The sequence below is a fragment of the Magnolia sinica genome, chromosome 1 (genome assembly GCF_029962835.1).
Source record: "Magnolia sinica isolate HGM2019 chromosome 1, MsV1, whole genome shotgun sequence".
Classification (NCBI taxonomy): Eukaryota; Viridiplantae; Streptophyta; class Magnoliopsida; order Magnoliales; family Magnoliaceae; genus Magnolia; species Magnolia sinica.
This window is the reverse complement of record NC_080573.1, coordinates 99,921,353-99,948,798: the sequence shown is the minus strand read 5'-3', so window position 1 is coordinate 99,948,798 and position 27,446 is coordinate 99,921,353. Positions and strand designations below refer to the sequence as shown.

General features: G+C 41.4%; 1 protein-coding gene across 3 annotated transcripts in view; it reads left to right on the top strand.

Annotated features, from left to right (window-relative positions):
- The window catches only part of LOC131252378 (protein TRANSPARENT TESTA 9-like), a 79,360-nt gene extending 51,914 nt beyond the window's left edge, over nucleotides 1-27,446 (top strand). The window contains exons 14-22 of one of the 3 annotated variants that reach the window (XM_058253071.1): nucleotides 13,256-13,318; nucleotides 13,511-13,651; nucleotides 14,962-15,067; nucleotides 15,196-15,270; nucleotides 15,394-15,443; nucleotides 15,869-16,028; nucleotides 16,118-16,284; nucleotides 23,943-24,219; nucleotides 27,041-27,446. In XM_058253071.1, coding sequence (XP_058109054.1) covers nucleotides 13,256-13,318; nucleotides 13,511-13,651; nucleotides 14,962-15,067; nucleotides 15,196-15,270; nucleotides 15,394-15,443; nucleotides 15,869-16,028; nucleotides 16,118-16,284; nucleotides 23,943-24,219; nucleotides 27,041-27,222 — 1,221 coding nt within the window. In that variant the 3' untranslated portion in view covers nucleotides 27,223-27,446. The other 2 variants (XM_058253073.1, XM_058253072.1) reach the window with 2 other exon arrangements.

Sequence of the window (27,446 nt, the reverse complement as noted above, 5' to 3'; positions counted from 1 at the left end):
CCTAGAAGACACATTTAATTGCCCTGAGGCTAAGTTTATCATTATTTCCATCCAAAATTTGAACAAAGCATGTACAATCAAAAACTTTAGGTGGTAGAGGAAATGGATTATCATGAGGATACAATATAGTAAATGAAGATTTGTAAGACGGGATACGTGAGGGTATACGATTAATAAGAAAAGTAGCGGTTAGAAGAGCATCACCCCAAAAATGTTTAGGTAGATGCATACCAAGCAGAAGGGTGCGAGCAACTTCAAGAAGATGACGATTCTTTCATTCTGCAATACCATTTTGTTGAGGTGTGCGAGCACACGACGTCCTAGACAAAATACCACGTTCCTGCAAGAAGGACAAAAAGGCAGTAGACATGTATTCCCCCCCATTATAAGAATGGAGAGTTTTGATGGAACATTGAAATTGAGTGCACACTTCATGATAAAACACTTTAAACGCATCAAACACTTCACTTTTAGATTTCAAAAGATAAATCCAAGTCATGCGTGAATAATCATCAATAAAGGTAATAAAATATCTAAATCCAAAAGCGGAGGTAACCGTAGCTGGTCCCCAGACATCCGAGTGAACCAGAAGAAAAGGTTGAGATTTCCTCCCAGAAAAGCTAGGAGGAAACGTAGCACGATGATGTTTAGACAATTCACAAATATCACAACATAACGGTTGAGTGACAGATAAGGAGGTAAACAAAATTCTCAATCTAGCTATGGATGGGTGGCCTAAGCGGCAATGTCACAGAGTCATGGACTCTCGATCTAGAGAAAGGGTACTAGAAGCGGCAATGGGTGTATCATCGAGAAGATAAACGCCTCCTCGCTCATGCCCCCCACCAATCACTCTCTTTGTCTATAGGTCCTGAAACAAACATTAAGAAGGGAAGAAGGTAATGGAACAATTTAATGATTTAGTAAGAGAGCTAACAGACAATAAGTTTAATGGAAAACGAGGCACTTGCAAGACTGAGGACAAAGACAAGGAAGAAGAAAGAGGGATGGATCCAATCCCAGAGATGGGAGTTTGGGTTCCATCTGCGACTGTGACATACTAAGTGTAAGGAGAAGGAGAATAAGAAGAAAAGAATTGAAACTTACTAGTCATATGAGAGGAAGCTCCAGAGTCTATGACCCAGGAGGTTGGAGAGGATGATGCAAGAAGGGCAGTACCTGGGTGGGCCGAATCTGCGTAAGATGGCTCAGGAATATCATGAATGTGAAGCCGCATAAGGGCATCATATGCAGCCCGAGAAATGATAAGAGATTCCCCCAAAGTAGACTGCTCAGTTATCGGGGTGGAAGACTATCTCAGGAGCGACTGTGGATGCAACAGAAGCAGCAGCATACGTAGGACGACCATGTATCTGCCAGCAATAATCAATGGTGTGATTAGTGCCAATGCAATGTGAACAAATGCGGGAACCATCACGTCCTCGAACACGTCCACCACGACCATGAAGACTACGGCCGCCACGACTGCGATCTCCCTTGCGGCCTCTACCACGACCACCAAAATCAGAAATGCGCCCTGAACTCAAGGATGGTACCCGAAGACTAAGAGAGGACTGATCACCAGCAAGATGTGCCGAACGCTCAGGTGGCACAAATGAATGAGAAGGAAGAGTAGAGACAGTAGCACGCTGACACATGGCATAGACTATCGTCAATGGGAAAAGAGGATCTTGCATAACAACCTAATCTCGAACATGAAGATAATCAGAATTCAACCCAGCTAGGAACTGCATGATACAAGTATCATCTCACTGCTTATGAGCATGTTCATGATCCTCTTTACATTTAAAAGGAAGAGGCTGATACATATCCAACTTATCCCACATACCCCGAAGCGTCGAATAGTAATCTTTTAATGATCTGGAGTTTTGTTGGAACCGACCAATTTCTTGAATAAGCTAGAATACTTGTGAAAATTTCTGAGATTCCGAGAACATATCATGAAGCGTATCCCAAATGCCTTTAGCTGAGGATAAAAACATCACTGAGTGGCTAATCAAGGAATCCATACTATTCAACAACCATGCAATAACTTGATAATTCTCCTTTGTCCAAGACTTGTAGGTAACATCTGTAGAGCTTGGGGGATCATCCAAAATATACGACAACTTCTCACGGGCTCCTAAAAAGACTTTTACAGATTGTGCCCATTGAAGATAGTTGTCACCATTCAACTTAGCTGAGGTAATCTGCAAGGGGTTGGATTCAAGAGACCCTATGCCAAGAGATGAGGGCCCTTTGTCGGCCATAGGAGAGTCCAAGAGAGATAAACCTATGCCAAGAGAGGCACTACACCAAGAAGGATTGATTCAAACAACTCTATCTCACTCAATCCTTCAAGATGATAAGAGATAAACCTTAAACAAATATCAATCATCCAAAATACCATGAAACTCAGTCAAAAAAGGCCCAACTGAGTGAAAAACGGCCTAGCCGTACGTCCGTTTGAGGTTAAAAACTTCTCAAACATTGATCTTAAGTAAAAAATCCTCCATGGGTAGCTTGGGAGGGAGATTTCGGTCCATCTTGAGCAAAGAAACCAAAGAAAAGCTTACCGATTTAAGGTAGATCGAAGAAAAACGGAAGATGGGCCCGATTTTCGAATTTCTCTATTTCGCCCAAAATACCATGAAAGGAGGTCCAAAAAATTCTGAAAAAATCATGACAAATCTTCTAAAATCAAGATCTATCAAACCCCTAAACTTTTAGCTCAAACGGAGTCCATATGTCCGTACAACGCTGACGCCAGCCGTACGGCTACTGACGTCAGCAAGGTGACGTGTCGCCTCTCAATTTGTTGGATGCGGAATGCCTAGATCTAAGCTCTGATACCAAGTAGAGAATGATTTGATGATAATAATGTGAAGAAAAGAGGAGAATATTGAGAGGGGAGGAGAGTTTAGGAGAGATGTTGTGTTAGGCTTGCTTGCTCTAACACACAATGTTTTATTATAATAAAGCATATAGTACACTGCAGGAGAAGAGGGAAGTGTGCAGATGCACTTACACTAAAAGGGCCACTAACCACATACATAGGGCCACTAACCACATACACAATACACTAGCATTCTCTATAGCTAGATCTCCCTGTTCGAAACTCACCTTCTTACGTCGTCTATCTGCCGTAAACCTTGCATGGGACTGAAGGTTGACATCCCCCGTGGTTGTAGGTTTCGCCTGGACTCTCTCTCTTGGGTTTCAATACCATTTTCTGATTATCTTGAAGGTGTATGTGTTTTTCCAACCATCGTGAATGGTCTGCCTGTCGCACTAACATATGTGGCACATGTCCATCCCCTGAATTGTGTCGCACCACACATTGTCATGATAGGTTTTTCCAGTCATAAAAGAAACTAAACAACGATGAGAAAACTTTGCCTCAGTACCTTGCTTATACCATGCTAGTTTATGTGGAACCGTATGCCTCTCGGTCCTCAACTGGAGCTTTTCTACTACCTCCTCAGAGATCAACGATCACCACACAAACTTTGTCATTCACGATGCAACTCGTGTAGAAGACATTAGTCCACAACCAATCATCTTCCTTAGGCAACTTGAGGGCAAGAAGAGCCTTTTGAATCACCAAAGTTTCTGGGCATCACCACATATTCCTTCAGCTCCACCATCAATCTCATAATCCGCACCATGCATTCCCTCAATGGTCTCACCTTCATCATCAACTGATTGTTCTTCCACAACTACTTTGGAATTACTGGCCAAATTGACTTGTTGTTTCTTACATTCAGAGGAAATATGCCCAATTTCCATTGCATTTATAGCACCATATATTATTCTGACTTGTTTGTCTTATTGCCTCATTGTTTGGAACTCACGACCATGACACTAGAGTGACATTTTTGCCCGACTTGAATTCCCTACAGGCTTATTACTGCTACCCGGAATACCAGTGGATCGATTAGAAGCTTCCATGTGACCATACTCGGCATTGGTCCTCCTTTCAACTAGGGTGGCTTGCTTGCATGCTTCTACAACAGTTAATACTGGCTGAATCCCCAACTAATCTACAATAGTGGGCTGCAACCCATCCATGAAATGAGTAACCAGCTGCTCTTTGATCTAGGATAAATGATTTCGGGCCACCAAATGATGGAACTCTTCTGCATACTCCTCTACAGTCCTGTTACCTTGTTGGATATGTTGTTATCGCTGGAAAAAAGATTGTACATAGTCGATGGGTAAAAAGGCCTCATTCATGAGAGACTTCATCTTCTCCTATGTTTTTACCTTGGACTTCCCACGCCTTTCTCGGGTGTCCTTAACTTGTTCCCATTACGCCGAAGCTCTACCTTTTAACTTCATGGAGATTATTTTCACTTTTTTTGCTTTGTCCACATCTTTGTAATCAAAGATCCTCTCCATGGCATCAATCCAATCTAGAAAATCGTCCTTGCGCATGTTACCATGATATTCATGAACTTCTACCTTGACTTCTAACTCCCTAGTTCAGTCATAATAATCCCTTCTTCCCGCTCATTGCAGCTCAACAAACGGAGCTTCAAGATGGAACATGTTAATGTCACTCCCATTTGACTCATTGTCATCACTTTCTTGAGTCGGTGGTTCATTCCACGCTAATGGTGTAGCGAGTTATTGCGAGATGGTTTGTATTTACCTCTCTAACATGGAAAATCTCTCTTCTACTGGATTTGCATCTTTCTCGTCCACTCTTCATGCACCATGGCCTCTACCTCACATGTATGGGCATGACAGCTCGGGCATTCAGTTACACTCGTCTACCCATGGATATGGGCAGCCAACAAATAGCTCTTTGAGTCATGACCCTTTGATAGGAGGATATTCAAGGTACTCATGTGACTGTCACCAATACTATCAGGGAATCGGGGTTAGACTCGATTTGTTCCCTCAAGACCCTACTCAGCCAATGCCATCAATGTATGTCACATAGTACCCACGTCTGGGTGTACTTGTCCAGTTCGGGGAGGACGAGTATCAGAGATACATAAGAGAGTTACTTAGTTTGTACGAGTAGAGGATGACCTGGGAACAGTACTGCCAATAGCTTGGGCAACAGTACTACGCCGAACTGCAACGATATCCAGATGATGACTATGAGCCACCTCGTCACTCCATGTGGGAACGAAAGATGGCCAGAAGAGTGTACTTTTTTAGTTCATTTACTTTTACATGTCTTAATTATTGTATGCTTGTTGCATTTGTATTATATATACTCATTTTGGTTACAATTGGAGTGATTTCTTACTGCAACACGCTTTTTAAATAAAAACTTATTGTGTAATGCATTCTTTTTGTAAATTTTTTTTATATTCCTAAATATGTAAATATGTATATTTAGTCATGTCCTAAAGTTTCACTGAAAAATTCCACCGTTTTCTCCATGTTTCGGCCTTTTCCCCCACATTTCTAATTATTGGTGATAATGATATTATATCGTTATCTCCAGCCAACGAAACTTGTAGCGATACCGACAACTCAAACCCTAGGTGTGACATATTGGTATCAGAGATGTCTACATGATTTTTTTGTTTTAATCAAGATGACTTTCATAATATGTTAAGGGTTATGTTACGAGTCCTCAAATATGGATGGGCCAAGGGTCCATTAATCCAATCCTCATGATTTGGGCGACTCATTTGTTGGATAAGATTTTTCTTTTTAACAGTATATTTAGCGATCCAACGGTTGCTTTTCCATTTAAGGGGTTTAGATTGAAGATTCATGGTTTGGATTGATGATCCAATGGACGGTTCATCCTAGATTTCAATTGGATGGACCCAATGATCCATTTAATGGTTTAGGCCTTAGTAAAAAAAAAAGCATTAGTAAAAATAAAAAATAAAAAATTACCCCTTAAATTTACCGAGTGTATTACATATCTCGTTAGAGGAAACCTTCTCATGAATAAAGTGCAATACAATGTGCTTAGTCCTTTCATGTAAGACCGGGTTACTAGCAATGTGCGAAGTAGCCTGATTATTACAACGTAAGACTGGAAAACCAATCTCATGAAGCAATATTTCTGGCCACATTAGCTCACAAGTCATATGGGCTATCAACTCACACAAGTAGTATGGGCCATAACTCTAGCAAGGACCATGTTATGTGCAATTGCATAACATGTGCAATGTAGAAAGCTTGTGTCAGATCCAAGTCACTTAACATGTTGATCCCACTCTTAACATGCATCGGCCCAAAGATCAAGCAAGGGTGGGCATTGATCTCACATGTATCATGTTGATGAGTCATGTGTGTGATTACATAGCTAGAATACCATTTCTAAGTAGTCCATCAGATTACCCAAACTCTAAGCCTTAGCACATTTTTGATGGAGGGGAAGTTGATACCTAAAAGCAAAAAAAAAAAAAAAAAAACTGAGAAAATTGGAAAGAGATGGGTAGAAAGCTGCCACGTAGGCCACCCTTTGTCCAAAAATCCCCTTTATTTATTATATTCATCTTTTTACCTTTTTTTTTTAAAGAAAAAAGCAACAAAGAGAAAATGCATTAAAAGAGGGGAAAAAACTACAAAAGAAGGAAAAGAGAAACAAAAGAAGGAGAACTGCTGAGATAGCAGACGACTCCTAACCACCTAAAAAAGTAAGATCAGCCCTATTCAAATCCTTTACATTAGCAGCCCATTCTAAAACCATCGATTTAGCCCTAGCACCCACCGCCTTCGCAGAAGAGGATCGATCATTAAAACATCTTTTGTTTCTTTCCTCCCAGACAGCCCACCAAATGGCTAGAATGGCCATGCGCCAGATAATCGATTTGATTTTACCAAGCTTGCACCCATTCCACGCAATCAACATCTTAGTAGCCGATTCCGGAGCACACCAGGAAACTGAGAAAAGCCAGCAGAACTCCATCAATATGGGCGAGATAAAGGAACAGTGTACCAACAAATGGTTCACGGATTCTGCCTGACGCATACAACAAAGGCAAATGTTGACAATTTGCATGCCTCTCTTGGCCAGATTATCAATAGTAAGAATTCTATTACGAGCCACAAGCCACCCGAAACATTTGATCTTAGGCGGAACTTGATATTTCCAAATAAAAGGAGTCGCATCAAATTGAGGCTGGGCCGTAGGATAAATAGCTGCATAGAGGGACCTGACTGAGAAGACCGCGGATTTTTCCAGCATCCACTCAATGCTGTCAGGCTGAGAGGGAATGAGCTTAGTTTTGGAGATGCGATCGTGAAGAGACGTATATTCATCAGCCTCGTTGTCATTGAGATTTCTAGAGCATTTGATGTCCCAAGCAAACTGAGCGGAAGTGAAATAACCACATCTATTAATAAAAATCCCTCTGTTAGGTGAAAGCCGATAGATTTACGGGAATAAAAATTTGAGAGGCTTTTCTCCAACCTATAGATCTTCCCAAAAACAAGTCGCTAAACCATTGCCCAACACATACCTACTATTAGCTATTACCGGGTTCTTGGCTTTGAGAATTCCTTTCCAGATGTGAGAAGCCTTGTAGTATGACTTATCTTGAGGCCACCAGTTACCATGGGAAGCACCATATTTTCCTCTAACAATCAAAGACCGAAGGGTATCTTGATCCGACGCAAATCACCAAGCCCATTTCCCCAGCAGTGCTGAATTCATTAACTTTAGAATCTTAACATTCGCACCTCCCTCGTTGAAGACCTTGCACACCTGATTCCATTCTAGAAGACGAATCTTCCTCTGATTTTCCTTGCCAAACCACAAGAACTCTCTTCGAATTTTCTCCATACTCTTAAGAACCGACCCTGAGCATCTATACAACGACATGAAATAAAGGGGAAGACTAGATAGAGCTGCTTTGATTAGAGTCAACCGACCACCCAGAGACAGATATCGGCATTTTTAGGATGCCAGATATCTCTGAAATTTACTGGTTCCCTTTCCCACATGCTCTTCGGTGGGGATCCCACTGAAAGGGGTTGACCAACAAAATTTGTTGGGAAGGAATCGATGCGGCTGCCGAGCATGGAAACAAACTTCTGGAGAGACTTCTGCGGAACATTGACACCAAGGATCCTCGATTTATTCAGATTGATCCTTAATCCCGATACCGCTTCGAAGCAGCGAAGAGCAATGAGGAGGTGCTCAATTTTCTCTTCCGAAGCTTCAGAGAATATAAGGGTGTCATCTGCGAACTGAATATGAGTTAGGGGAGCTGACAGACCCGGCATTTCGATAACACGAAGAAGACCTTGCTCCTGACCTCTCATTAGCATTTGGGACAGCGCCTCTCCCACAATAAGAAATAAGAGCGGGGAGAGAGGGTCCCCGTCTCAAACCTCTCGAGCTTCTGAAGAAACCTCTAGGCGAACCATTTAGAATAATGGAGAAGTGGGCCGATCCAATGCAAGCAACGATCCATCTTTTCCACTTGGTTCCAAAGCCCATCCGTGATAGCATATATAACAGAAAATCCCAATCAACATGGTCATAAGCCTTGACAACATCCAGCTTACAGAAGACTCCTTTGCACCTGGATTTATGACAAGTATGCAGAACTTCATTGGCAATAAGTGCACCATCGATGATTTGTCTGTCTCTTATGAAGGCATGCTGATTGCTGGAAATGAGGCTCCCAATGACTTTCGACAACCGAACGGATAAAATTTTTGCCAGAATTTTGTAGGGACTCCCTATCAGGCTAATCTGCCTGAATTCAGCAAATGAGGACGCACCCGCCACCTTAGGGATAAGAGAAATAAAAGTGTCTCCAAGGTCTTTCGATAATCTTCCTCGAGTATGGAATTCCTGAACAAATTGAAGGACATCCTGGCGCACTAAATCCCAGAAGATTTGGTAAAAGCCGATCGGGAAACCATCTGGGCTTGGAGACTTATCCCCTCCCAAAGCATCCACGGCAGCCTTAAACCTCTTCTTCTGTAAATTGGGATTCCAGAAAATCCGCATCATCTGCCTGAAGCCTGTTAAAGGAAATAGAATCTAAAGTCGGTTTGGTCCAGTTCTCGGACGACAGAAGCTCTTGAAAGTGAGAAATGGCGAGATCTTCTATCTCCTTTCTATCCTCGATTCTGTTGCCCTTGTCGTAAATGCTGAGAATTGCCTTAGCCCGAGAATGCATGTTGGCCATTTAATGAAAGAACTTAGTGTTTTTATCCCCTTCTGCAATCCATTTGACTCTGGATTTAATCCTCTAGGACGCTTCTTCTTCTAGAGCTTTGTTCAAGAGGTCTTGAATGATGGATATACGCCTGACTAAAACCTCTTTTGACATCGGAACTTCTTCGGAGTCAAGATCAATTCTCTGAAGCTCGGCCAAAAGAGCTTCAATCTCTACCTCACGTTTCTGAGCTTCCTCCCTACGCCATTCCTTCAGCTTCTCCTTGAGAAGTTTGAGTTTACAGAGCAACTTATGACCAGCATATCCTTTCACCTAGAAAGACTTCCACCATTCAATGATTTTCTGATGGAGACCCTCCGAATGGAGCCAAGAAGAATTGAACCTGAAAGGTTTTGGGCCCCAGTTGTCATCTTCCACACTGAGAAGAATCGGGCAGTGATCGGAAGTGGTACGAGGCATGGCGATTTGCTTTGTAGTCGGGAAAGCCTCAAGCCATTCTGGAGAGACAAGGAATCTATCCAGGCGAGATTGGATAGGAGATGCCTGACCATTGGTCCATGTGAATCTCGCTCCCAAAAGAGGCAAATCAATAAGCTGCTCTTGCTGGATCCAGTCAGAGAAGCGAGCCATGGTAGCGGAGGGTCTTCTGCGTCTGGAGTGATCCTCCGGAAAGCGCGTGACATTAAAATCACCAACCACACACGACAGTCCAGAGAATGACCGTCTAACCTGCGATAGCTCATCCGAGAAATCTGCCCTGAGAGACTGACTGGTAGGCCCATAAATAACTAAAAGAAGATATTGAGTGGAGGAAGACTTATCTTGAAGAGTCACTGACACCGAGAAGGTGCCTGTAGAAGAAGAGACAAGGTTCCATATAGAGGATTTCCAGGCGACGAGAATCCCACCCGAGCTTCCAACCGCATCAACAGATATCCATTTCGCATCATTAGCTTTCCACGAAGTTGCCAAGAGGGTGTCTTTTAAATGAGAGACCTTTGTCTCCTGCAAACAGAGAACGTTAGGATTTTTCCTGCTGATGGTCACCTTAATGAGACTCCTTTTATGCTTGGAGCCTACCCCCCTAACGTTCCAGGAGATCATCTTCATGGGATCACTACACTTCCCTGTTTACCCTGACGTCTAGAATTGGAAACAGAAGTTGAGATAAACCCTGGGTTGGCTTCAAGTCGTAGCAGCTCACAGGAGCTTGAAATCTTGACTTAGTGTTTTGCAGGAGTAGATTTCTTCTCAATGGGTCTGCCTCTATTTTCAATACATTGAAATAAGGCAATGTAATCTTCCACCCTATCCCCGAAGGACAAACCAAGGGACCTTCCCACTTTACCAATTGCATCTCGTATCCACCGCTTCTTCTGAATCTTGGCCAACAGATCAGATATGTCCATTTTCGATGTCGATGGATCAATTTGAGGATCAGCTATCATCTGCAGCGGTTCCACTATAAGACACTCAGTAGACATAATATCTTGAAAAAGAAGCGATCGGCCACATGTCCAGAGCGTCAGCAGACGGGAGGGAGGAAGCAGAATGAGAACAAGGCGAAGATGTCTAAGAATGGATCTCAGACATACTGCGGTCGGACAGATATCGAGAATCGGAAGGATCATCAGAGGCAGAAAGAAGACTTAGGTGTAAGGGGGCATGGGTGTGAGGCAAGTAGAGGACGTAATGGCTAACGGGAGAGGCAATGGAGGTATGACGGCTGATCGGGTGGAGACCAAAGTCGGGTCCAGATCCGAAGGGGACCCGCACAATAAACGAACCGAGAGAGGAGGGATAACCTGGGCGTCTGCCACGTGTCCTTGGATAGGACGTAAACTGCCTTCAGCGCCCTCCGCGTATCCATCACATAGATCCTCGCTATGCGATGAAATACACCGAGCATTCTCCTTGAGCTCCACGCGTCCCTCGTTGTTTCCTTCTACACGTGCCACGCGTCCTAGATTGCGTATCGCGAAAGGAGCTAACATAATTGCTCCTGACGCCGGTTGCAGATTTTCCCGGATAAAAGCCTGGCAAGTTTGAGCATACTCCGAATTGTCCGCTGGGAATTTGGCTGCAGGGCGATCGTTGGATGTACGTGTCTCACCAAGTACAGCATGTGTCGCCATATCGGAGTCGGTCATCAGATCGCACGCCTAGCGAGGAGTAGGAACTATAGAAGGTGGCTGAGAGGATAGATGAGCTCCACGTGTCGCAGTGGTGGCTACGGTGCGGTCATTCTGTCTGCTGGCGGAGAGAGATGACAGGCGTCAGAACCGGTGTTCTGCTGGAGCATGGGATTTGTGTGCCTTCTTTCCGCCATGGTTGGGAGGTTAGCGGCTGCTCCGGCGAAGGACCTTCCCTGATTCGCCATAGATCGCCCCAACGAGGAAGCGGATCATCGAAGGCTTCCTTGATCACCAGGAAGTCGAGGCAGCGATCCTCCACTATCACCTTCACCGATGAAGGCGGATCAACACCCTTCTTTCTTCTAACTCTGAGTCTGATAACGCCGATCTCCTCCCCGAGTTTCGTCTTCACGTCTAACTCAAGAAACGATCCCAGATAAGCAGCGACTGCAATAAAGAATTCATCAAACCATAATTCTAATGGAATTCCCCAGACTTGGAACCAAACGTTCTGCATGCCAAACACCGAGAATTCTTCCCACCTCTTCACCGTAGCCACCGGACCTCCGAAACGAAGATGGCCTGCCATGATCAACATTTCCGGGTTGATTCCGGGGCACACCTTAAGCCATAACTCATTATAACCCAACGGTTTGATCTTATAATTCCCTGGGTTAAAACCCGTTGTTTCTGCTATCCAGTCCTTCACTTGCGATAGCGATGCTCCTTCTTTACATACTATCACCACCGACTCCTTTAGATCTTCCTTCGCCTTATGAAAGAAGTCAGTATTGACTGTAATAGGGATGCCCATTTTGGAACAGGGAGAGGATGTATCCATAGAAGAGGGGACGGTGGGAGCAGGAGGGTCAGAAGACGGGGACGTGGAGGGAGGGTAAGGTTGAGGTTGATGCTGGAGAAGGAGAACCTCCTTAAAGGAAGGGGCCGCTGACTCAATCGGGAGCGGGGGAGGTGGAGGTGGGGGAGGAGGAGGAAGGGGAGGGGGTAGGACACGCTTAGGTCAGTAGATTTGGGGAGGAAAGGGAGCAGTAGGGAGAGAGAACTAAGGACGGGCTAAAGGGGGCCCAAATCGAGCATGCCGAAAAGGACAGCCAGCAAACCTCACCCCATGCAGCATGGTGACGGCTCTTGCTAATTCTGCCTCAGCAGACATATGAACTAAAGCAAATCCTCTGTAATCGCCACTGTTCCAATCTCTTGGCATCACTACATCCATGACCGCACCTGCCCATCCAAAAACCCTTTCAACATTGAGAGGAAACCAACCAGCCGGGAAACCCTTCACAAATAAAGTAGGATACGCGGTCTGATTTCTTGCCGTTAATGCCACGGAGGCATTTTTCCGACGATGAACTTCCTTCCAGTCCGTGTCTTTCTGAGGCACATATTCACCTTCCTCTAAAGTAACTTTTGTATCTTCTATATTCCTTAGATCCCTGTTTCTCCCCGATTCGCGATCACCAAGCAAGTGATCGCTGTCGTCTATTGATGAATCTCCCCACTGACACTTAGAAGCTTCTCGATCTTGTAGTTGCTCCTGCATTCTAGGACTCTCACGATCGCGCGCTCTCATCTCCTGCGTTCTCGGACTCTCACGATCGCGCGCTCTCACCACCACCCTTTTTTTCTTCTTCTAGATTGTTCTCGAACTCTCACGATCGCGCGCTCTCATCACCACCCTTTTTTTCTTCTTCTAGATTGTTCTTGGACTCTCACGATTGCGTGCTCTCATCTCCTGCGTTCTCGGACTCTCACGATCGCGCCCTCTCATCTCCTGCGTTCTCGGACTCTCACGATCGCGCACTCTCATCTCCTTCGTTCTCAGACTCTACTTTTTTGTTTTTTAAGTTTGTCTCTGTTGAAACTTGATTTCATTTGACTTTGAACTGATGCTTTCTTACATGTTATGAATGGGTAAAGGATTTAATGACCGTCTTAACTGTTTTAGAATATTCTTTATATTGAATCATGATTTTTTTGCAGGCCACTCACCTCACACCTTCTCAACCAATGGATGGAAATATCTTTGTGAGGCACGTGCCTCAGGTTTGTACCATATACTATAATAAGCCTCACTGGTGCATCCATCTTCTCATTGAAAATATCTCTTTGTGATTAGTACCCAACATAATATGGGGCAAGTATCCTTTCTAAGTTTATTAAAATGTCACCTTTATATTTGATTGATTCATGGGTAATTTTTCTTTCTCATGATTACCTTTATCTAACATTTTGCAGATTTTAAATGAGTTACTAAAGTTTTTAGCAAGCGAACCACCACTCCCAGTGCTAAGAATGTGGAGTATCGGGTGGGCCCTACAAAAACTACTTGCTTGCCAAGAAAAGAGGCTCATTGATCATGATTTGGATCTTTTTAATGTGAGAATCAGCTGGTTTTTTTTTTTTAATTAATGAATTGTGCCCCCATGTTAATGCATCTCTCAACAAAGTCTACGTGTAACAAGAACAATAGAAATCTGTAGAAGTAGGTGTAGAGAGAAAGGGGAGAGAGAGACTAGGGCTACAACTAGTGTTGTGTTTTGTTGTTAGTCAAAATGACACACACACAAACTTTGAAAGAAAAATACAATGCTCCACAGGAGTACAAACACAAAAACAAAATTACACGTATTTCCACACTCCCCCTCAAGCTGGAGCATGAATATCGATCACACCTAGCTTGGAATACATACGAAGAAGATGGTGATGATGAGCATGGTCCATTGCTCCCCCTCAAACACAACGTGGCAGGATACAAGAACTTTAATTGATGATTGTCTATAGAATGTAGCTTGAACTTTCTTTGTTCATTAAATCTTCTCTTCAAGTAGGAGGCCATAACCAAACTTGACAACCATCAAGTCACCCACCCATCATCCACATGCAAAATTCTCTCACAAACATATTCAACTTGCACAATAAATGAGTGAACTACACTCACAACACTTGGAAGAATACACACACAATAACATGAGGAGACATGTGTCAAACAAACAGTTGCTCTAAAAGCTCAAGTCGTTAGAGGATGGCGCCGCATATGAATGTATATCAAGGGACTTTAACACTCCTCCGTATGTGCGGGGTGGAACTTCGGATGGGAACATACTGGGCAAGGGCGAAGGGACACTCCAGGTGGAGGGAGACTAGGGCAACAACTTGTGTTCTGTTTTGTTGTTAGTCAAAATGACTAACACACACACACACATATTAACTTTGAAAGAAAGATACAATGCTCCACAAGAGTATACGGCATACATACACAAACAAAATTACATGTATTTCCGCAAGAACTACATGGGTAAAAATATTACATTGCCAAAAGCAATTGAAACAACAAAACATAAGGGATTATATGGGATATCTTAATTAACTTCTGCAAAGTCCTTTATGTAGTCAACTAAAAAGGAAGACTCTAACTGTCTCATCTCAATTGCAATGCCCCATCTTTCCAAAGTGGAGAAATGCCAAGTGCAAATCTCCCTCTCATCAATGTCTGAGATATGTTGGGGTTATTTAAGTTTTCAGAAAAATATATTGAAGCTCAACTTTATGTCATATTCTCTTCATGCATGTTCCCCTTTTTAGGTTGCACCTTCTCCATGTAATGATGTCATTTAATATACTCAATGTCGTCATTATCAATTCTCAAGTTTCCTTAGATTCTAGTTATTCCCTTCTCCCTTTAACAGATATCATATCATAAGTCTTGCAAAAATCTTCTGAAAGAGATCAACAGGTGCTGGTTTGATTACATCCCAATTACTCTGAAGAAAGAATGGGAAAGTTGTAAGAAAGGTATTCATTTTATTTTCCCCAAAGCTAAGGTCTTCGTTGTTTTTCTTTTAAGTTCCTCATTACAGGATGAGATTAAAGCAGATGTTATTTTGGCATTCATGATATGTATTTGGATGTAATATTGTAAGCTCTTGATGAATCATCGCAATCCAAAGATCCTTTTTTCGCCCTTGAACCTCCTTTGTTCAGAGATATAACAGATGGTAAGTCCATCTTTTTCAACAATTGGTTTTCTTCTTCTTCGTCTGCCAACTCAGTTTTATATCTAAAATGTTTGGTGGACTTTGTTTCCTAGAACGGTAAATTATTTCATTTACATATTTCAGGTGATATATCATCTCCTCTTGCTTGGCAAAGGATGGTCCATGCAGTCAAGGTTGACAAATTTATTTATTTTTTCAGCTGAGAATGCTCAATTCACATTTTTGTGATCTTGCTAGAAAATCTATTTGGGACTTTGCTCTTTTTCTAATGTTAGTCTGCACAAGTGTTTTCCTTTATTCCATTAATTTCTGTATCATATGTATCTAATGTCATTAGTCTATGTTCAGATTAACCTTTGGTTCTTTTATTCTGGCAAAAAATACTTTGTATGCTTCTCTTTTACAAACATAAGCTTCAATCTCCTTTGAGAATAGATCTTTTTTCACCTTTCTCATTTTGAATGGTTTTATGACACTGATACTGATCTGGTTCAATCAGTATTGTGTCAATCTTTCCATTAAAGCATATGCTCTTTGCATCAAGAAGACACCATTTATTATGATTTAAGATTCCTTCTCATTACTATCAAATTTTCAGGTTTTCGTTCTCCACCATCTTCTCAAGACTTCTATATTGGAGGGAGATTTCCTGGAAAACCCCTTTTTACACATGAGAAGCAGATCTATGAGTAGTACTTCAGGAAGAACCCTGGGCGTTGATGTTCTCTCTGTAAATTTTGGAACAGAGCTGAGCTCAGGTTGGCATTTATTTTCTTTTCAGGATTTGTTGGGTGTTATTACTTTCCAGCTGATGGTACGGTTTCTGTTCTCACTTGGTTTGTCCCAGGCCCAGACATTCCTTGCAAAATTGCATTCTCCAAAGGCAATGAGAGGGATATTTTCTTGATACCAACGTCAAAGGGAATTGAAGGCAAATTGCTTCTTGTGGAGAAACTTCCCCTCCATTCTCATCAAAGAGTTGTAGTTGCGGTTGCTCCATTGGCTGGGTTGAATGTACGCCCTTATACCACTACCTACTTGTGTTTATGGATCAAAGAATTTTTCATGGGAAATTTGAACTTTGCTATAGGAATGTATTGAAGATGTAATCACCAGTCCGATTACTCGTTTCAAGAACCACCAATTACAATTTACAGTTCTTGTTTTTCTACCATTGGGTTCATCAGGAAAAGAAGCTTGGCTGAGGATAAACTATACATACGCATGATAAAATCCTTTTGAATGTTCATGGAGTCACTAGTAGTTCTTGAACATGCAATAATCGTTTACATTATGAAATTTAGAAACTGCTGCTATGGCTGTTCGTAAAGCTTAGAAGTTAACTTCCCAACATATGGATGGAAGTAGAGTAGATGCCAAATCTCTCCAAAAAAAAAAAAAAAACACTATTCCTGAAGCTATGAAATTCCATGGGATGCATTCTATTGGAATCTTGTCTGATCTCAATACATGTATAACATGCATATGTGTATTCTGTTTCAACAGGATAATTATGCACCAACTCAATGCTGATTGCTTGGATTATCTCTGCTCTAATCACCTAGAGAGGCTAACATAAACACAAGGAAAACACTTTTATATGTTTGTATATCTGATAATTGTACATGGAGAAATTATATTTATATATCATCACAACTTGTATGTAGTAAATTCATTAATGTGTGTGCTGCTCACATAACATCAAATCTCATTTACCCAAGTTTGAGGCCATGATTTGACTGTTTGGAGTTGCAATAATAATCTGTCATGTTCTATCTATTGTTCAAATTATTGGTATCGCGTTACGTATCACATGCTTGGGATACAGATACATATTAGTTATTGCACAGGATATATCGTTGTATTGTGTAATTTATCGTACTTTTTGGGAAACATGGGGAAACATTGGGAAAATGAATTTTTCAATGCAACTTCAAGCAATTTGGGAGAAATTGGGGAAATTTTGAATTTTCCTCAATCTTCCCCAAATCATACCACCTACACTCAAATTTCAAAATAAGAGTGTGTGTGATGATCATGTCATCAAATACTCCTAAGTATTTTGAAATTAGTCTAATTGATTGCTGGTTGAAGGAAAATTTTGAAAGAAACATGGAGAACATGAAGAACCAATGGATATCAAAATCAAAGCTCCAACTCCATGATTTTTCATGCAAAACATGAAGAACCAATCAATTTATAACCATTTGACACTGACTTAGCATAATTTCAACAAAAAAAGGGACCGGAAATTGAAAATGCTCACCGGATCGAACATGTGGGATATATCGGCACTACCTATGCGTTTCGTATGGCACAGGTGGGATACAAGATATATCGGCTGATATCATTGATGTTTAAAACATTGGTTTGAGCATGTGACAGACAGTTGGAGAGAGAGCAAGAGAGAAGCCTATGGAAGATAGGCGTAGGCACACTTGCTCAATAGGTATTCAACAAGTAGTGGGGTGTACAGTTCCTAGATTGTGCCTCAACTTTTGAAGGCCGCTGGAGGTGTGCCTCAATGTCGATCACTGATAGAAGTAGAAGTGAAGAAGTGGGAGAAGGCTTTCTTGACAGACTTCAAAAGGATGAAGGTGAAAGGAAATGGTCATGTGTTCGGGTAAGTAGCCAGCGGATCCTGATATGGGCACTGGGAGACTGAACTAACTTGGAGATGACGAAGATGGGCTGAGAGGTGAATGGGATGCAAGATTATGATCAAGCTAGGAATGGAAGGGCTCTTGCTCCTCATGCAATGCTACTGAAGGAGACAACCATGCTAGCCCTCTTAAAGGCAGGTAATAAAGGTGGTTATCAAGTGACATGTACCCATCTCCCCACTTTACACATGCTACCCTGGATGATTCCTGCTAGCTAATGACGAGCTGATGTGTGGCCAGTAATGATAGGGTATCTCTCCTGGAAGGGAGATGAAAAAGTCCTAAGTAGAGCTAGAACAATATGGTGCAAGATTGTCCATGGGAATGTGCTTCGCCATTAAAATAGGCTGAGGCTAGGACGGGCCATCATGACAGATGGTGGTGATGTGTTGTTCACTTGCACTTCCTAATGAGAGGGGTCTCTGAATTGTCAAAGCAAAGCAGGTCCAGTATAGATGAAAGCAGGGGGACAAGGTCCTATGGGTCCTCAATGCGACGGTGGAGACAAGATTGCTCTCAGGTCAAACCCCTTCCCAAGGCATCTAGAGGATGAGGCAACAATGAAGACACTCTGTGACAATATCAGCAAGGGAACTCCTGGGATCATTAACCATGGAGGGTAGTGAACCCCTCTCTGAGCATTTGGAGTGATACATAAGTAAAGGATGCCTTGGTGGGTACCTTGTAAAATTTCTAGAGAGAGTTGTATATCTGGGTGAAAAGGTTGAATACATAATACAGTATTAGTCCTTGTCCAATCTAGGAAGATTCTAGAATATCTAGGAGGATTCTAGAAATCTAGAAGACTAACATATTTACAATAGAACAATTACAAGAGCACCTTCGAAGGCCAAATCATGCCACTACACTTCCCCTCAGGTTGAGGGTCTTTGGTGATGAGATGATCAACTTGCTCTTGGGCCATGAAAAGCCGTCCTTTGACAGTGCTTTGATGAAGATGTCAGCAAGCCAATGGTGTGAACCTTCACACACCAGCAGAGATTTTCTTTTGAACAATTTTATAATCAATTTATATGTTTGTTTCATGTTGAAAGACTGGATTGAAGCCACATGTATAGCATGCTATTGTCACATAATAGGGCTTAGAAAGAGATGTCCAAGTCGCGAAGTAGAATGCACACAAATGTAGTATTAGCTGCTCCAGAGGCTAAAAACCTATATTCAACCTCAGCACTAGAAGGAGAAAGTCCATCTTTTTCGTAGAACATGAAGAGGTTATATTCATGCATTGACAGAGGTGATATTTGGCTGTTGATAGTCAATCATCAAGCCTGCTAGCACAGTCAATATCACTATATGCAACAACTACCAAGTAGAACAGTGGCAAATATGACATATATAACTGCAGTGCCTTTGAGCTAGCAAAGAATTCTTGGATAGGAGTAAATTGCATTGTGTATGGAGCATGCATGAATTAACACATACGGTTGACAACACAGGAGACATCCAATCAAGTGAGAATCAGATATTGTAAAGAGCCCAACGAGGCTGCAATAATGAGATGGATATAGATGCAGGTCACCATAGCAGAGATCAATCTTGTTTCCAGTGGCAACAAGTGTGGAAACAGGTTAGCATCTATCGTCTTGGATGCTAATAGAAGATCCATTACTAAACTTTGGGGGAGAGAAATTTGTGGCACAGGCACCACGTTAGGGAAACTCGATATTGATATACTTGGATGGAGTACCTCAAGGGTCAATAACTAGGTGTTTGTGGCACTAGACCCCTTGGGCCTTTTTCATGTCTTTTGACCAGGGGTTAATTGAATGTGGCTGTGAACCACCAGCTAGGTGGGTGTCAGATTCATGTGCCACCCCCCTCTCCCCAAATTCTATGTTGCAAATAGAGATCAACCATTGTTTGCGATGACCAAGCAATGAGCAAGAGTACAATGAATGACTGGAGATGACACCTTGATAGTCATGCCAGTGTCATCTAGGGAGAGGAACCTGTTGCAATGATGGAATAAACCATATCAAATAGACTTGTTACATGAGTTGAGCAACATTGAAACTTACTAATTCAGATGATTACACAAATGAGGAGACACTGTCACCACATGAGGCTAGTCTCTGCTAGCAAAAGGATGATGTGCCTAGCTACACCCCTTTGCAGCCAATAGTGGGTTTCCACATGTAAGTAGCCATGCCATGAGTGGAAGAGTCCTAATGGGGTGCAGGGCTTTGCCCCTCTCATCATCTATTAAAAGGATAGAACACCACCAATTTATTATTCCTAACCCTTGTATATTTGTGCTCCACACACCATGAAAAACTCAAGCATTCATATAGAACTTAAAAACCTCTTCGCCGACCATCCTTTACATCTCCATCAGTGAATTTTTGTCCGCTGTTGTTAACTGAGAAATGATGGCTTCCAAGATTGGCAGTTCATGGCAATGCTAAAAGATTCCTTCAGCCCATGAGGATTTGCATCACTTGAGCATGGAGTTTCTGGACCTCCTTTGGTATTGAGAGAAGCAAGTTAAACTATGCAACCAGTGGGAGTGGGATGCTGACAACTGAAAATGCATCAGAGATATATCTCCCTCTCGTTGTGGCACCTTTGTCAGTGGACGGTGGACTAGGCAAAGCTAGAACTTTAATAACAATGGGCACAATGCAAGGATGCATCAGCGGAACCCTCGATCATGGTGACATGAGGAGCTCCGGTAGCTGGCATAACTGAGGTCAACAAAGGAAGCAGAACTGAGCGAGGCACTAGACAATGTAGAAGCAAGGACTTGAGAGAGTACATGATGTTGTAGGGTCTTGAGGATTGTGAACCCTTCCCCATGCATTTTGGAGATACAATGACAAAGAATGCCTTCCGGGAGACTAGAAGTTCTTGTTTGTGTGCACATATGTTTGTTCTACTTGGATTTGAATGCTGCTCTATGCTTCTAGTACATGAACTACAAATGTTGAGGTACAAGTGGAATAAAACCTATGCTATGACAAGGTCGTGGGACACTATCATTATCACTAGATATTGATTAGTTGGGGTTGTATGCACCACTAAGGATCTATAATCAATCACCATTTTGCTACTCATGTTAGCATACGTATGGACAGTTGGGCCACATGCCTAAGTGCATCCACAAAAACTTGTATCGATCAAAAATAGCACAGAGAAGTAGTGTGATAAATTGAAAACCTTGGATGTGGAAACATGTCAGATCATAAGCTTGAATTGAGAGATCTATCATTCCATGTAGGGTAAAAGATGTTCTCCAATAGGAGATGCATTAGTAGGGTGCATCAGTTAATTTTTCTTCTTGTCTTCACCCTCCAAAAGTAAGCTTGTACACTGTGAGATGTGAAAAAAGAAAAAAAAGAAAAAGAAAAAAAAAGAGCATAATGTAGATGAAACAAATGCAGCACCTCTTGTTGGAAATTATCATCATCAGCCTTGTCCCGACCATTTGGGGATGGCTATAGGAATCTTGTTTCTCCAATCAGTCATATACAAGTGAATGAGCCCTCATATACCTTCTCACCACCACAATTCAAGTCCTTTGATGTCTTCTTCTCAACCTCTTTTTAGGCCCTTCAACCCTAATCAACATTTCATTACTGCTGGAGTTGTCTTCGTTCTTAATTTTTTGTTATTTCTAGAAAATGCTCAAAAAGTACAGTGTAAATAGAAAAAATAAAGCAATAGGAAAAAAAAACACCAATTCGAGAAGAAATCATGCAAGATTTCATCAATCTGGCGTTATACTACCAAATTGATCAAGTTACAATAAAAAATAGTTATTTCCAGAAAATGCCCAAAAAATACAACATAAATAGAAAGAAATTTAAAATATATATATATATGGAAAAACAACCAAATTGAAAAGAAATCATGGAAGATGTCGTCAATTTGGTGTTATAGCACCAAATCGATCAAATTCCAGTAAAAAAACAAACAAATAGGTATCTTACTTTCTTCTTTTTTTCAGTTTTCCCCAAATCGGGTACCGAGCCTTAAATTCTTCGAATCAGTGCTTCAAATGTTGTTTTGATCTTCAAAATTGTTGTGGTTGTGGTCAGAAATGGACCTTAAACAATCCCTTGCTGAAGAATTTTTGAAAGGAGAAGCAAGAAAGGGGAAAGGTGGGAAAAACAGTGCCAGTTTGGGCCTTTTATGCCTGTATCGTTCCGACTGATACGGGTACAGAAATATTGGTACTGATACAAGCTGTATCAGCCAATATGGGATGATACGGTTCATTTTTTTTAGTGGGCCAATACACACCCATATTGTGTATCATATTGAGCTGATACAGCTATGATAAGCCCATATTGGCCGATACGATACCGATATTTAAATCCATGTTTTATCAATTAGTGAGTTCTACATGAATACTCCTAGCCTTATACACCCGAAGAGAAATATTGAAATCACTTGTTCCTCTTTTACGCATTCAATTCTGAAGAAGTATATGATGATTGCTTAACTCATAATTGTTTTTCTTAATCAATCACAACACTTGTGTTGTAGCAAAGAGGAGTCAACTTTTTTTTTTTAATGGGTAGGGGAACGAACTTAAATTGAGGAGGAAAAAGTAGACATAACAATTGTTGATTCACCACTCGAGGGGACAAACTTAAATTGAGGGTAAAAAAGTATACATACCAATTGTTGATTCACCACTCCTTGATTGCCATAACTAGATAAGAAAATGTCCAATAATGGCTGTTGAATTAATTTCCACGAGTCTTCGAGTTTATTCAAATGGAAACAAAATGAAGAAATCCCTCCTATAAAATGAAGGATTGAACTTTGGGTTTGGATGACATAGTCATGAGAAATATCATAGATATCACAAGGAATATTGGAAATATCGCAATATATTGGCTGATATAGATAATATTATCATTGATATCTAGTAAAAAGTTTACTTCATGAAGATATCATATCGCATGTGGGAAAACTGAGATATCAGGCAAGATTGACGATATTTTGAAGAGATCGAACTCTGGGTCTTGGATGGCATATTCATGCATGGATATATTGGGAATATGCTAATATTGCGGGAAATATTGGGAATATGAATATCGCTAATATCAAAATATATTGCCCAATATCTTGTAAAAACTTTATTCCTGGAAGATATTATATCAAATGTGGGAAAATTGAGATATCTGGATTATTGACGATATTTTGAAAATCACACGAACACATCCCCCCCCCCCCCCGCGCGCGCGCGCGCGCGCGCGTCTTCACTTCATGTTTTAATGTTACATGATGGGAATGCTTGATTCTTACTAAGCTTTTACAGCTTACTACATTTTGACAATTTGTCAAACTTGTGTTTGAAATTTCCTATGTAACTTAAGGACATGAACGCATGTGTCATTGACGACATGGACACGGTTTTAGACACAACATAGGAAACCAAACGTGCTTCATCAGATTGTGTGTGTGTGTACACACACACGCCTCAATCAGTGAATAACTTCCAACCTGTCAAGTGCATGTAGAATCCAACCTTTCCAATAGGTTGATCCCATGAGGATCACCTGGTACAAAAATCAGGTGGACCACACCATAGAAAACAATGTTTAGCCATTGATAAATAGCAACTACAAGTGTGGTCCACTCAATGAGTGGATATGGCTGATTTTTGCAGAAGTTGATCCTTTTGACGGGGCCAACATATTGAATGGATTGGATGCCACACACACATGAGAGATTGAAAGTTATCCACTGGGTGGACCGTAACTTACAGTCCAATACATGCGTGCATGCACAGACATTTTCCTTATAGCCATGTTGATGTGTGTTTGACTAGGATATTGGGCATGACAATTCTTTATAAAATGGAGTGTCCTTGTTACATAGGAAAAGTTTTGTGGTATTCAAAATATGTAAATTCTAAGAGCTGCTGCAAAAGAACCAAAACTCCCTCCTATGTTTCTAATGTTTGGAACTGCTGCTTGAATTGATAATTACCACCACTCTATTGTCAATCTAACCCGTTTATACTATGAACAGCCGATAATCGACGAGAACCATCCAACGTGGTTGCATTTGCGAATAAGAGACTATGATCCAGAAGTTGAAGCAAGCAAGACTGGTAGGCACCAATCCAACACTTCTGATGATCATACAGTGGACCGAAGATGGACGCTTGGATTTCTGAGTAGTGAGGCTTGTGAAGCTGCTCATTCTATAATTCTGAAGGAAATAAGCAAGCAAAGATCATCTGTGGAAAGCTTACTGGCTCCCTTTCTTCAGTGTTCCCCTGAAGATTTATCATCAAATGATAAAGGTGAGTGAAGATAGGAGCAATTTCAAGTATTTCATACCCCCAAACAGTTTTTGATGAGCAGATTTCTGTAACATGAGGTGAATATTTTGATTGCTAATCCTAAGAATTTTTTTTTTCCCTTCTCCGTTTTTTCTTTTCTTTTTTACTTTCTTTTTTTTTTAATTTTTTATTTTATTTTTTAACATTGGAAAATTTTATTAACAGAAGGCTGAAACCAAAATGTACAAATATACACAAGCGAAAAAAGACTACAACTCAAGCCAACTAACAGGAAACTGCTAAACCGCCTTAGATGCTATTGCCCATTCCATAACATTTGCTTTAGCAATATTAAACACTTCCGAAATCCGCCCCACCTAATTCCTAAAGCACCGATTGTTCCTTTCTAGCCACAAAACCCAAATCCCAACAAGCATGCACAATTACCACACTTTTTCTCGCCTTTTACCAAGGACACCACCGTGCCACTTAAAGAAATGTTGAGCAATGGATCCTGACAATACCCATGCCTTCTCGAACAACTTGAAAAATCCTTCCCATATAGCTCTTGCAAAGGGACAATGCATAAATAGACAATCTACTGATTCCGCATCTTGTAGACACGTTAGACAGACTTTCGGAAGATCATTTTGCTCTGTTGAAGATTATCTATTGTTAGCAATTTGTTGCAACTCACTAACCATATGCCAAAGCAGCAACCTTTGGCGGAGTACTGTACCTCCAAACATGAGCAGATTGGCTGATTTTGCAACTGCTTGTGGCTCCACTAAGCGTCTTGTAGAAAGATTTAACTGAGAATATCATGGATTTCTCCTTATTCCAAAACAATGAATCCAACTCGCTTAACACTAGATGAGCCTTGGATAGCAACTTTTGCAAAGAAATGAACTCCTCTAGCTGATCATCATCTATATTCCTTCTAACTTGCGGGAACCAAATTACTTCCTCACCTTGTATGGAAATGCAACTTCCCACCCACACACTTGCCTCTACAGTGATCTTTGCTAATCTAGGGAAGACCTCGCATAGTTTTTTATCCCTCACCCATATATCCTCCCAAAACCTTATCTTCATCCCATTTCCTAACGAAAAACCTATCCCATCCCAAACCTTTCCCTTTATAAATGCCACCGACAAACAAAGATATGAGGACCTATACAAAGACGAGGCCCGAGTCCACCATCCCCCCTCTTCCACCCCATATTTCCTACTCACTACCTCCCTCCATAGACTGCCCTCTTCAACCCTGAACCTCCCCTGACAATGTTGCGTTCATAACCTTCAAGCTTTGCAATCCCGCACCCCCTTGATCCCATGGTTTGTATACGTCTTCCCACTTCATAAGGTGAAACCTATGCCTCTCCTCCGCTCCTTGCTTAAGAAAGTCCCTTCTAATTTTTTTTCCAACTTATCACCGATTTTAGACACTTAAATAAAGACAATAAAGTGGAAGATTTGACATCACTACTTTATCAAGTTTAGCCTCCCTCCCATTGACAAATGCCTATTCCTCCACTGAGACGGCTTCCTTTGAAACCTTTCCACAACTTTATCCTATAAATGTTTTGCCAGTTTTCCTTAAGGAAGGTCAAGATATGTGGTTGGGAAAGATGTTTCCTTACATCTGAGAAACTACCTCTTCCCTTGTGATGCCAACCCCCAACAATTCACTCTCACTTATGTTTACTTTTAGACTCAATACCACTTCAAAGGAAATTATAATCACTCAAAGGTTGTCCACCATTTCTTCATCTGCCTTACACATTAACAAAGTATCATCTGCATATTTAAGATGAGTCACTTAGAAACCTAAATTATCAATGGCAAAACCTCTTAGAAGACCCACCATCGAGCCCTTATCTATCATTCTACCTAATGCCTCCATAACCACTACGAACAAATAGGAGGACAATGGATCCCCTTGCCTCAAACCTCGAGGCTGAAAAGAATCCGTTTGGGGACCCATTATTAACCAATATCGAGAATTTATCACATTGAAAACATCCACGGATCCAAGCTTGCCATTTATCTCTTCACCCCAATCTCCATGACATATGGTCGAGGAAGTCTCAATCCACGTGATCATAAGCTTTTTCAATAACTAATTTGCACACAACCCCTTTCAAACTCCACTAGCACCCCATCCGCTATCTGACTCCCTTCCAAAAACGCCCCTTGTGAACTGGACGTAACTTCCCCAATCACCACTTTGAATCTAGACGCCGACAATTTGCCAGAAACTTATACGGGCCTTCCAAAAGACTAATTGACCTATAGTCCTTTAAACTTCCCACCTCCACTATCACTTCTTTTTTTTACAAGTATCCAAATTTTCCGGAAGAATGCAATTGGGAAACCATCCGGACCGGGTGCTTTATCACTTCCCAAATCAAACACCACCTTCTTTACTTCCTCTTCTGAAAAGAGGTTTTCTAATGATTCCACCGCCTCACTCGATATAATATCAAAATGAAAATAACTTCCTCGATAATGAAATTTATCCAGCTTGGTCTTCTCCAATCCTTCCTCGATAATAACTTCTTGTAATCCTAACAATCTCTGCACACACTTTCTCTTTACCTTCTACCCTTCCTTCATCAGTCACCACTGCTTGTATTTTGTTCACTCTAGCTCTGTTTTTTCTTTGTAGCAGGACCAGTAGAAAGGATGTATTGTATATGATCCTAGGTGTTAAGATATGCTAGGTCTTTTGGCCCTGCATTGCAAATGGGGCCACGGTTTTCTGACCACAGCATGGATGGATCATGTCCTCCCACATCAGATCCTGACCTTCCAATCTTTGGTCTTCTTTTTTTTTCAGTTAAATGGTGCATTGTTGCTCGTTCTCCATTGATCATATATTTCCTAGCCACCGAGCATTGGTTAGGCCTGTTTGACATGAGATTTTTCCAGGCATGGTCCATCAATGTTGGGCCGCATCAGATCAATGTCAGCAAAGGCACAAACTGTAACATTTTGTATGGAGATGGCCTTCAAATGTGAATCTCATGTTTGCCATGTGGCAGATTGGAAATGAGCATACTTAAGAAATCATTGTATGCTGTATTTTTTCCAGCAGCTAGGATTTAGATGTTTAATTTTTTTAAAAAAAATTACAATTTTAACAGGTTTGATTGAGGGCATTTCATCGTCGACAATTTTAACAGGTCTGATTGAGGGCATTTCATCCACATCAATCAAAGCTTTCACGAGCGTGCAAATTAGGA